The 12125-nt window shown below is 36.1% G+C and overlaps 1 protein-coding gene across 10 annotated transcripts in view; it reads left to right on the top strand.

Moving 5' to 3' along the window:
* The window catches only part of KIAA0586 (KIAA0586 ortholog), a 138530-nt gene that overhangs the window by 45867 nt on the left and 80538 nt on the right, over positions 1-12125 (top strand). For all 10 annotated transcript variants that reach the window (XM_012181727.3, XM_012181729.3, XM_012181728.4 and 7 more), the window contains 3 exons: positions 782-975; positions 2309-2427; positions 11071-11270. In XM_012181727.3, coding sequence (XP_012037117.2) covers positions 782-975; positions 2309-2427; positions 11071-11270 — 513 coding nt within the window. The remainder of the gene's footprint in view (positions 1-781; positions 976-2308; positions 2428-11070; positions 11271-12125) is intronic.

Genomic DNA, 12125 nt, shown 5'->3' on the forward strand with positions numbered 1-12125 from the left:
ATCCTTAACTTTTTGTGAGATACATACTGGATTATTTACAGATAAAATGATATGATATCTGTGATTTACTTCAAAATGATCTGTGAAGGAGAAAGTGGATGGGGGAAGTATAGATGACATAGAGCTGGTCATGAGTTGGTAATTTTAAAGTGGGGGAACAGGTAGGTGGGATTCTTGTCATTTATATATAGTGCTTTTTTTTTTAGCTTTAAATGTGTATAAACATGTATATTTTTCATAAGAGAAAGTTTAAAAATTCTGGAAATAACACTGGATCCTGATGTGCTGGCACAATTAATGTGTAAAATAACCTAACTGCATTTTTGCTGTTCAGTTGCTAAGTCATGTCCAACTCTTTGAGACCCCATGGGTCTCATAGCACACCAGGTTCCTTTGTCCTCCACTATATGTTCCATAAGAGTAACAGCAATATTTGGAAGTATCAATTTTACAATGATAATAAATTAATAAATATATAGGGGGAAATGTTAGTAATGTTTTATGCAGGAATAACCAAGTTCTCTAGTTTGCTTTTGACTATTTAAAATGAATATTGGGTTTAAAAAGACAAAATAATTGTATAATTAGAGTTTCTTCAGTGTGATTTATATGACAAATGTGTGTGTTATAAATAATGTGATACCACCAAATTAGAAAATGATCTTTATTAATTTAGAAGTGTTGGTTAATTCACCTATTTAAGTTCCCTGCCTATACTTGTCATTCAGAAAGTGTTGAACAGTTACTTGAATAAAATAGTTCTTTTTTTAATTATTACCAGGAAGAAGAAAAATGTGATGAAATTTCAGAATACTCTGAACCAATTCTGGAGTTTAATAGAAGTGTTAAACCTGTTTCTACAAAATATAATGGCCCTCCATTTCCGCCAGTTGCTTCTACTTTTCAGCCCACTACTGATACTCTGGATAAAGTAATTCAGAGAAAAGAAACATTGGAAAATAGCTTAATTCAGTGGTGAGTTTATAGTGTTGTTGGGGTGAACATAATTGTAGTAGCAAGTATAAATAGAATGTATTAAGTTTTGGTTGAATATCTTCCTTGTCTTTTTTTGTTTATTAAATTTTTTCTTTGCTGTACTAGTCACTGGACACTATCTAATGTGATGCCGAGGGTTTGACTAACTATTGGAGGTATTATTTCTGTTCTTGAATATTTGTACTTAGGCTGTCTATTATGGCAAAAGAGACTATTGTTGAGTGACAAAAGCATTAAAAATGTTCACATTCTTTAATCCAGTGGTTCATTTCCAGAAATTTATCCTAAGGAAATAATTAGTTCTACCAGCAGGCCATAGAATACTTATCATTTGTATTTTAGTGCTTACTGCAAACAAGGCACTGTTTTATTATGTATATATTATGTATGTAAACTAATGAACTCTATTTTTATACTTATTTGTACCTATGAGAAGCCTTAAAGAAGTTATGGAATAAACTATACACTTGACTATTAATATGGTTAGCAAGATTGGGTTTAAAAGGATATTTAATGATATAGAAAGATATTAATAACATACTGGTGCATAAATGAAGGAGGATACCAGGGATGCAACCATAGTTTAGAAGAGCTCACTCAAAAATGAATGTGCAGGGGAAAAATATTGAAAAATAATACCGAATTGTTAATTAACATTGTTTATTCCTGACTCTGAGATTGTGAGTGAGCTCTTTCTTTTTTTTAGCTTTTATGTTTTCTCTGGTTTTTCTTCAATGAACGTCTGTTACTTGTATAACAATAATAATAATTAAGAAGCCTGTTAGCATCTCTAATGTACAGAAACAGTCTCCCATTGTGTTTCCTTTCCTTTTCCTCTCCTACTTTCCCTTCGTAATAATGACCTTGAAAATACATTTTTTCCCTTTTTAGAGGAAAACTACCTGTGTTGCAATATATATATTTACTTCTTTGAAGAGAGTGTAGCTGATTTTTTCTAGCTTTGATCTTGTTGGGGTTTTATATGTGCTTTCAGAGTAGGGACCCCAACATTTTAGGTGTATGATATACCAGGTAGTCATTGACCTAACCTTATTTTGAATTTATGAGGTCTTCTAAACTTTTCATTAGACTGATCAGAAAGATTTTAATTTGATAAACTACCTTTAACACAGAGATTTCATGTGTTTTGCTAGGAGATATTTTTGAGTTTTTTCTTTTCCAGGTTCAGCTTTCAGACTACTTTCACATGTAGATTTTTGTGTCTATGGGTACCAGTTATTTTTAAGGGTGATATTTCTAATCATTTATATGTTTGAACTAAATTTAGGAATCCTTAACTTTTTCCCCCCAGGGTAGAACAAGAAATAATGTCAAGAATGATCTCTGGGCTCCTTCCAGTCCAACAGCAAGCCACAGCTAACGTCAGTGTCTCAGTCAGTGAGGCCAGTGAGCCAGTGACTTCTGACATTGGTAAGTAAAGTGGAATCTTTTAGCTTTTTCTGTTATTAAAAGACAAAACCTTCAGTCATCGCAAATTTATATATTCTAGAAATCACGTAGTCCTTAGTTGACAAAAGATAAAAGTCCTCTTCTTTTCAGTATGACTTCTCAGTTCTCTGTAGAGGAAGTTATTTCTCCCTTACGTTCTTATTCCATACTGTAGCATTCAGATTATTCTACCAACCTCTGTCCCCTTCCCCCTAAATCTCTCTGTTATTTCCTGTAGCACTTTGTGTATGTGTATCTTTGTTATAGTAACTATCAAATTGCATTATGATTGGTTTGTATATCTGTCTCACTCACTAGTTTTTAAATTACTTATAAATACGGGTTTTTCTCATTTAGAGCCTAACTTAAAAAAATTAATATATTTATTTTAATTGGAGGCTAGTTACTTTATAGTATTATAGTGGTTTTTGCTGTACATTGACATGAATCAGCCATGGGTGTATGTGTGTTTCCCATCCTGAACCCCCCTCCCACCTCCCTCTCCATCCCATTCCTCAGGGTCATCCCAGTGTTCCAGCCCTAAGCACCCTGTCTCATGCATCAAACCTGGACTTGCAATCTGTTTCACATATGGTAATATACATGTTTCAATGCTATTCTCTGAAATCATCCCACCCTCGATTTCTCCCAGAGTCCAAAAGTCTGTTCTTTACATCTGTGTCTCTTTTGCTGTCTTACATATAGGGTCATTGTTACCATCTTTCTAAACTCCATACAAATGCATTAATATACTGTTGGTGGTTTTCTTTCTGACTTACTTCACTCCTTATATAGGCTCCAGTTTTATTCACCTCACTAGAACTGATTCAAATGCATTCTTTTTAATAGCTGAGTAATATTCCTTTGTATAAATGTACCACAGCTTTCTTCTCCATTTGTCTGCTGATGGACATCTAGGTTGCTTCCATGTCCTGGCTATTGTAAACAGTGCTGCGATGAACATCAGGGTACATGTGTCTCTTTCAATTCTGATTTCCTCGGTGTGTATGCCCTGTATTGGGATTGCTGGGTCGTATGGCAGTTCTGTTTCCAGTTTTTAAGGAATCCCCACACTGTTCTCCATAGTGGCTGTACTAGTTTGCTTTCCCACCAACAGTGTGAGAATTTTCCACACCCTCTCCAGCATTTATTGTTTGTAGACTTTTTGATGGCAGCCATTCTGACTGGCGTGAAATGGTACCTCATTGTGGTTTTGATTTGCAGTTCTCTGATAATGAGTGATGTTGAGCATCTTTTCATGTGTTCATTAGCCATCTGTATGTCTTCTTTGGAGAAATGTCTGTTTAGTTTTTTGGCCCCCTTTTTGATTGGGTTGTTCATTTTTCTGGAATTGAGCTGCAGGAGTTTCTTGTATATTTTTGAGATTTTGAGGTTTTTTTTTGTCAATTTTTGTCAATTGCTTCATTTGCTATTATTTCCTCCCATTCTGAAGTCTGTCTTTTCACCTAGCTTATAATTTCCTTCGTTGTGCAAAAGCTTTTAAGTTTAATTAGGTCTGATTTGTTTATTTTTGCTTTTATTTCCGTTACTCTGGGAGGTGGTTCATAGAGGATCCTGCTGTGATTTATGTCAGAGAGTGTTTTGCCTCTGTTTTCCTCTAGGAATTTTATATTTGCCTATGTTTTCCTCTAGGAATTTTGTAGTTTCTAGTCTTACATTTAGATCTTTAATCCATTTTGTTTATTTTTCTGTATGGTGTTAGAAAATGTTCTAGTTTTATTCTTTTACAGGTGGTTGGCCAGTTTCCATAGCTCCACTTGTTAAAGAGATTGTATTTTCTCCATTGTATATTCTTGCCTCCTTGTCAAAGATAAGGTGTCCATAGGTGCATGGATTTATCTCTGGGCTTTCTATTTTGTTCCATGGATCTATATTTCTGTCTTTGTGCCAGTACCATACTGTCTTGATGACTCTACCTTTGTAGTATAGTCTGAAGTCAGGCAAGTTGATTCCTCCAGTTCCATTCTTCTTTCTCAAGATTGCTTTGGCTATTCAACTTCCATACAAATTGTGAAATTATTTGTTCTAATTCTGTGAAAAATACCGTTGGTAGCTTGATAGGGATTGCATTGAATCTATAAATTGCTTTGGTTAATATACTCATTTTCACTATCAAGATTCTTCTGATCCATGAACATGGTATATTTCTCCATCTATTAGTGTCATCTTTGATTTCTTTCATCAGTGTTTTATAGTTTTCTCTATATAGGTCTTTTGTTTCTTTAGGTAGATTTATTCCTAAGTATTTTATTCTTTTCGTTGCAATGGTGAATGGAATTGTTTCCTTAATTTCTCTGTTTTCTCATTGTTAGTGTATAGGAATGTTAGGGAAATTTGTGTGTTAACTTTATATCCTGCAACTCTACTATATTCATTGATTAGCTCTAGTAATTTTCTGGTGCAGTCTTTAGGGTTTTCTGTGTAGAGGATCATGTCATCTGCAAACAATGAAAGTTTTACTCCTTCTTTTCCAATCTGAATTCCTTTTATTTCTTTTCTTGCTCTGATTACTGTGGCTAAAACTTCCAAAACTATGTTGAATAGTAGTGGTGAGAGTGGGCATCCTTGTCTTGTTCCTGACTTTAGGGAAATGCTTTCAATTTTTCATCATTGAGGATAATGTTTGCTGGGGGTTTATTATATATGGCTTTTATTATGTTGAGGCATGTTCCTTCTCTGTCTGCTTTCTAGAGGGTTTTTATCATAAGTGGATGTTGAATTTTGTCAAAGGCTTTCTCTGCATCTATTGAGATAATCATATGGTTTTTATCTTTCAATTTGTTAATGTGGTGTATCACATTGATTGATTTGCAAATATTGAAGAATCCTTGCATCCCTGGGATAAAGCCCTCTTGGTCATGATGTATGATCTTTTAAATATGTTGTTTTTCTGTTTGCTAGAATTTTGTTAAGGATTTTTGCATCTATGTTCATCAGTGATATTGGTCTGTAGTTTTCTTTTTTTGTGGCATCTTTGTCTGGTTTTGGTATTAGGGTGATGGTGGCCTCATAGAATGAGTTTGGAAGTTTACCTTCCTCTGCAATTTCTGGAAGAGTTTGAGTAGGATAGGTGTTAGCTCTTCTCTAAATTTTTGGTAGATTTCAGCTGTGTAGCCGTCTGGTCCTAGGCTTTTGTTTGCTGGAAGATTTCTGATTACAGTTTCGATTTTCATGGTTATGATGGGTCTGTTAAGATATTCTATTTCTTCCTGGTTCAGTTTTGGAAAGTTATAGTTTTCTAAGAATTCGTCCATTTCTTCCAAGTTGTCGCAGTTTATTGGCATATAGTTGCTGATAGTAGTCTCTTATGATCCTTTGTATTTCTGTGTTTGTTTTGATTTCTCCATTTTCATTTCTAATTTTGTTGATTTGATTCTTCTCCCTTTTTTTTTTTTTTTTTTTTTTGATGAGGCTGGCTAATGGTTTGTCTATTTTATTTATCTTCTCAAAGAACCAGCTTTTAGCTTTGTTGATTTTTGCTATGGTCTCCTTTGTTTCTTTTTCATTTATTTCTGCTCTAATTTTTATGATTTCTTTCCTTCTACTAACCCTGGGGTTCTTCATTTCTTTTTTTTTCTAGTTGCTTTAGGTATAGTTAGGTTATTTATTTGATTTTTCTCTTGTTTCTTGAGGTAAGCTTGTATTGCTATGAACCTTCCCCTTAGCACTGCTTTTACTGAATCTCATAGATTTTGGGTTGTTGTGTTTTCATTTTCATTTGTTTCTGTGCATATTTTGATTTTTTAAAATTTCTTCTGTGATTTGGTGGTTATTCAGAAGTGTGTTTAGCCTCCATATGTTTGTATTTTTAATAGTTTTTTTTCCCTGTAGTTGACATCTAATCTTTTCACATTGTGATCAGAAAAGATATTTGAAATGATTTCAGTTTTTTTTAATTTATCAAGGTTAGATTTATGGCCCAGGATATGATCTGTCCTGGAGAAGGTTCCATGGGCACTTGAGAAAAAGGTGAAATTCATTGTTTGGGGGTGAAATGTCCTATGGATATCAATTAGGTCTAACTGGTCCATTGTATCATTTAAAGTTTGTGTTTCCTTGCTAATTTTCTGTTTAGTTGATCTATCCATAGGTGTGAGTGGAATATTAAAGTCTCCCACTATTATTGTGTTACTGTTAATTTCCCCTTTCATACTTGTTAGCATTTGCCCTACGTATTGTGGTGCTCCTATGTTGAGTGCATATATATTTATAATTGTTATATCATCTTGGATTGATCCTTTGTTCGTTATGTAGTGTCCTTCTTTGTCTCTTTTCACGGCCCTTATCTCAAAGTCTATTTTATCTGATATGAGTATCGCTACTCCTGCTTTCTTTTGGTCTCCATTCGTGTGAAATATCTTTTTCCAGCCCTTCGCTTTCAGTCTGTATGTGTCCCTTGTTTTGAGGTGGGTCTCTTGTAGACAGTATATGTAGGAGTCTTGTATTTGCATCCATTTAGCCAGTCTTTGTCTTTTGGTTGGGGCAGTCAACCCATTTACATTTAAGGTAATTATTGATACGTATGATCCCGTTCTGAGAAGGCGATGGCAACCCACTCCAGTGTTCTTGCCTGGAGAATCCCAGGGATGGGGGAGCCTGGCGGGCTGCCGTCTATGAGGTCACACAGAGTCGAACATGACTAAAGTGACTTAGCAGCAGCAGCAGCAGCACAATCCCATTGCCATTTACTTTTCTGGGGGGATTCGAGTTTATAAACCTTTTCTGTGTTTCCTGTATAGAGAAGATCCTTTAGCATTTGTTGAAGAACTGGTTTGGTGGTGCTGAATTCTCTGAGCCTTTGCTTGTCTGTAAAGCTTTTGATTTCTCCTTCATATTTGAATGAGATCCTTGCTGGGTATAGTAATTCTGAGCTGTAGGTTATTTTCTTTCATCACTTTAAGTATGTCTTGCCATTCCCTCCTGGCCTGAAGAGTTTCTATTGAAAGATCAACTGTAATCCTTATGGGAATCCCCTTGTGTGTTATTTGTTGTTTTTCCCTTGCTGCTTTTAATATTTGTTCTTTGTGTTTGATCTTTGTTAATTTGATTAATATGTGTTTTGGGGTGTTTCGCCTTGGGTTTATGCTGTTTGGCACTCTCTGGGTTTCTTGGACTTGGGTGGCTATTTCCTTCCCCATTTTAGGGAAGTTTTCAACTGTTATCTCCTCAAGTATTTTCTCATGGCCTTTCTTTTTGTCTTCTTCTTCTGGGACTCCTATGATTTGAATGTTGGGATGTCTAATATTGTCCCAGAGGTGTCTGAGGTTGTCCTCATTTCTTTTAATTCGTTTTTCTTTTTCCTCTCTGATTCATTTATTTCTACCATTCTATCTTCCGCCTCACTTATCCTATCTTTTGCCTCAGTTATTCTACTGTTGGTTCCCTCCAGAGTATTTTGTTCTCAGTTATTGCATTATTCATTATTGAGTGACTCTTTTTTATTTCTTCTAGGTCCTTATTAAACTTTTCTTACATCTTTTCAATCCTTGTCTCCAGACTATTTTTCTGTACTTTGTTTTAAAGATTTTGGATCATTTTTACTATCATTATTCTGAATTCTTTTCAGGTAGACTCCCTATCTCCTCCTTTTTGGTTTGGTTTGGTGGGCATTTATCATGTTCCTTTACCTACTGAGTATTTCTCTGCCTTTCATCTTGATTAGATTGGCCTTTCTGTATGCTGTAGGTTTGTGGTTCCTCTTTATTGTGGAGGTTCCTCCCTGTGGGTTTGGTTGGACAAGTGGCTTGTCAAGGTTTCCTGGTTAGGGAAGCTTGCATTGGTGTTCTGGTGGGTGGAGCTGGATCTCTTCCCTCTGGAGTGCAAGGAAGTGTCCAGTAGTGAGTTTTGAGGTGTCTGTGGGTTTGGTGTGACTTTTGGCCACCTATATTTTAATGCTCAGGGTTATGTTCCTGCGTTGTTGGAGAATTAGCTTGGTATGTCTTGCTCTGAAACTTGTTGGCTCTTCGGTGGAGGTTGGTGTCAGTGTAGGTATGGAGGCTTTTGGATGAGCTCTTGTCAATTAATGTTCCCTGGAGTCAGGAGTTTTCTGGTGTTCTCAAGTTTTGGATTTAAGCCTCTTGCCTCTGGCTTTCAGTCTTATTCTTACAGTACCCTCAAGGCTTCTCCAACCATACAACACTGATGATAAACCATCTAGGTTAGTGGTGAAAAGATTCTCCACAGTGAGGGACACCCAGAGAGGTTCACAGAGTTACATGGAGAAGAGAAGAGGGAGGGGGGCATAGAGGTGACCAGAAAGAGAAGAGGGGGGATCAAAAGAGGAGAGAGGAATCTAGCTAGTAATCAATTCCCTATGTGCTCTCCACAGTCTGGAACAATCAGAGAGGTTCACAGAGTAACACAGAGAAGAGAAGAGGGAGGAAGGAGATAGAGGTGACCAAGAGGAGAAGAGGGGCAGTCAAAAGGAAAGAGATAGATCTAGCCAGTAATCAGTTCCCTTAGAGCCTAACGCTTGATTGACACCTAATGATAAAGTCATTTTGTCATGTTAGAAGAGACTTCTTTGAAAGAAGACATCTAGGAATACAAATCCTAAAGAAAACCAAAACCAATTTATCCAAATAATTGCTCCAAGAATATTTCAAAATCTGTTGAAAAAGCAACAGATGGAAAATGTCAGTCAAAATGAAACTGAAATTAAAAAGAACTAGAAGCTAAAGAGAAGGCAAAGCACCATGAAATATGCCTTGGAGAAACAGGCAGTTGGACTCCCATAGCTTTTGGTCAAGATTCTAGTTGTGGAGATGGTATTCACCAATCCCAAGACAAGGAGACCAGTCCAGGAAAGCAAACAAGTATCTCCAAAGATTCATCCAGTTTTAAGGAATATTATCCAAACTGCCAGATACTTTTTCCTCATTGCTAGGTCAGAATGTCTTGATGGCATATTTTGGAGTGTTTGGATTCTCCAGAGTGCAAAGCAAGGCTAGTAACGGTCCTCTTCGCAGTCCATCACATGGCTCAGGTGGTGGTTTCAGTGAACTAATACAGGCTTTGTCGCCTTAAGGAAAGATTGCTGGCGATGGAATGAAACACCAACACTGCAGAGTGGTTTGAATCTTTGTATTTTAACTCATTGCTTCTTACAGCTGCTTTATTTTATATCCTTTTGCACAACAATCTACAGGGCAAGTTGCCAAACACCATAATTCAGCGACTATACAGTGCGCAGGCGCGGGGCGAGATAACCTTTACCTTAACTTATTTACTGCAGCTAAGACTTTGTTTTGGGGAACTTCCTTATCAACTTAGAATCCCTTTTGTCCCTGGGTCTGTTCCTTTTGAGGAATCAGAGAAACATCCTTGTATGCAAGAAATGTTCTTTTCCCACGGGAACAAACAGAGGATTCTTAGCTGAACATCTCGTTTGCAAGAATGTTCAGCCATGGTTGAGAGTCTCGTTTACAAGCACTTCTCAGCCTTCTTTATACCTTATTCCCTACACTGGGCAGAACATCTCGTTTGCAAGAATGTTCAGCCCTGGTTGAGAGTCTCATTTGCAAGCACTTCTCAACCTTCCTTATACCTTGTTTCCTACAAAAGATGATCTAATATAGAGGGTATTTAGATTCTGTTCTGTTTTCTTTAAAAGCATGTATGTTCACTTTTGTTTTCCTATGCTTGAGTAGGGCTTTTAGGTTTTATAACAGAGATATTCTGATTTTTTATCATGTCGAAACAGGGAATTACAGGAAAGGAGACATATTGACATATATTTTTGAATTTAGGTTTGGGATTATGGTAGTCTTTGCTGTGGTAGCTCCAGAGTAAATTGTTATTACTTACCTCTCAACAAGTGATCCCAAGATATCTGTACCTACCTTTTAGGGAATTCTGAGTAATGCTGCCATAGTTGTACTAATTAAGGAGTACTCTTTGAGAGGTCATATTTCCATCAAGTTGTATTGACCACTGTTTACATGTTTTCCACACAGAGCTTTAGCGATATAATCACTTTAAGCCTGATAAAGTCTCTTTAGGACGTTTTACTGACATCCTATAGTCATACAAGTGAAAATTACAACCCATTTGGAAAATTAATATACCTATAGAGCTGCTGACATCACGCCCCTAAACTATGTTAAAAGTTTGAGGAGGATTATCTGTAGTGTTAGTAATGGATGTACCTGAAACTAGAAGGAAGTAAGGTTTTTCTTCATTTTTATGAAGAAGCTGCCATTTCTCTAAATATCTCCCTGTAGTCCTTGTGTTTTGTCAGGATCCATCACAGAGTTTCCTGATCCCTTTCTCTTGGAAGTGTATAGATTTTTTTTCAGATGAAAACCTTTAAAGTGGCTTCAAATCCTTTTTAATCACTAAATTTTGTAGTGGTAGGGAAGAGGCCATATAAGTAAGTTTTCATTTGAATGTTTTCTTCCCCTGTTTAGTTTCTTTAGAGACGATGTTCATTGTGTGAGTTTCCATCTTATTGTCTTGCATAGTAAGCAGATTTTGTATTTTCATTTAATTCCTTGTTACACCATCTCATACACATATGTTCACATCTCTAAAATTATAAGAATTAAGACTTAGAATGCAAGCATGTTTCTTTCACACTTATTCTAAAGTTCTTTCATTTTCTAGTGGAAGGAACAAGCAGTGGTGCCCTCCAGCTTTTTGTCGATGCTGGGGTTCCTGTGAATTCAGACATGATCAGGCATTTTGTGAATGAAGTTCTTGCTGAGACCATTGCTGTCATGCTAGGTGACAGAGAAGCAAAGAAACCAGATCCTGTTGTTACAGGTGTTTCTGGAGATGTGTCAACAAGTGAAACACACTTGCCGGTAGGTATGACTTTTTCATGGCTTGAAATCCTGGACAATTTTTAATATCTTTATTAAAAAACAGTAAAATGGACAGATTTTAAATTGGGTCATAAGATCTTAGTTTGTGGTGGAGATTGGTTTATTGTAGTTATGATTACAATAAAAATTACCCTTGTATTTTATTTTAAAAACTCTAAAATCTTAGAAAGTATAATACAGTGAACAGCTGTGTATGCTTTATCTACATTTACCAGTTGGTAACATTTTGACACCTTTTCTTTGTCTTTGTATGTTGTGTATTATATATTCTGTTTTTTCTGGCTGCATTGGGTCTTCATTGCAACACGTGCACTTCTCTTGTTGTGGCTAGAGCCCGTGGACTCAGCAGTTGCGATGTGCTGGCTCTCAAGTTGTGGTGCACAGGCTTAGCTGCTCCACAGCATGTGGGATCTTAGGTCCTTGGCCGAGTATTGAACATTCGTCCCCTTGGAAAGTGAATTCTTAACCACTGGACCACCAAGGATGTCCCTATATATTCTTTAAAAGTCATTTGACAGTTGTAGATACCATGATACTTTACTTCTAAAAGCATCAGCAGTATGTCCTAAGAATAAGATTCTTTATTACATATCCAAAATACCATTATTATGTCCCCCCAGTTTAACATCAATGTGTTAATACTATATAATATAGAGTCCATATTTGAATTTCTCCAGTTGTTCCAAAAGAATCCTTATAGCTTTTTTCTTTTTAAATTCAAGATATAGCTAACAATCACATGCATTGCTTTTGGTTCTTACATAAACTGATATTTTTAATCTTTAAAAGAAAATATATTTTAAGCATTGTTACTGTTTAATCAAACTTTCTATG

This window comes from Ovis aries, chromosome 7, assembly GCF_016772045.2.
Source record: "Ovis aries strain OAR_USU_Benz2616 breed Rambouillet chromosome 7, ARS-UI_Ramb_v3.0, whole genome shotgun sequence".
In the NCBI taxonomy this organism is placed as follows: domain Eukaryota; kingdom Metazoa; phylum Chordata; class Mammalia; order Artiodactyla; family Bovidae; genus Ovis; species Ovis aries.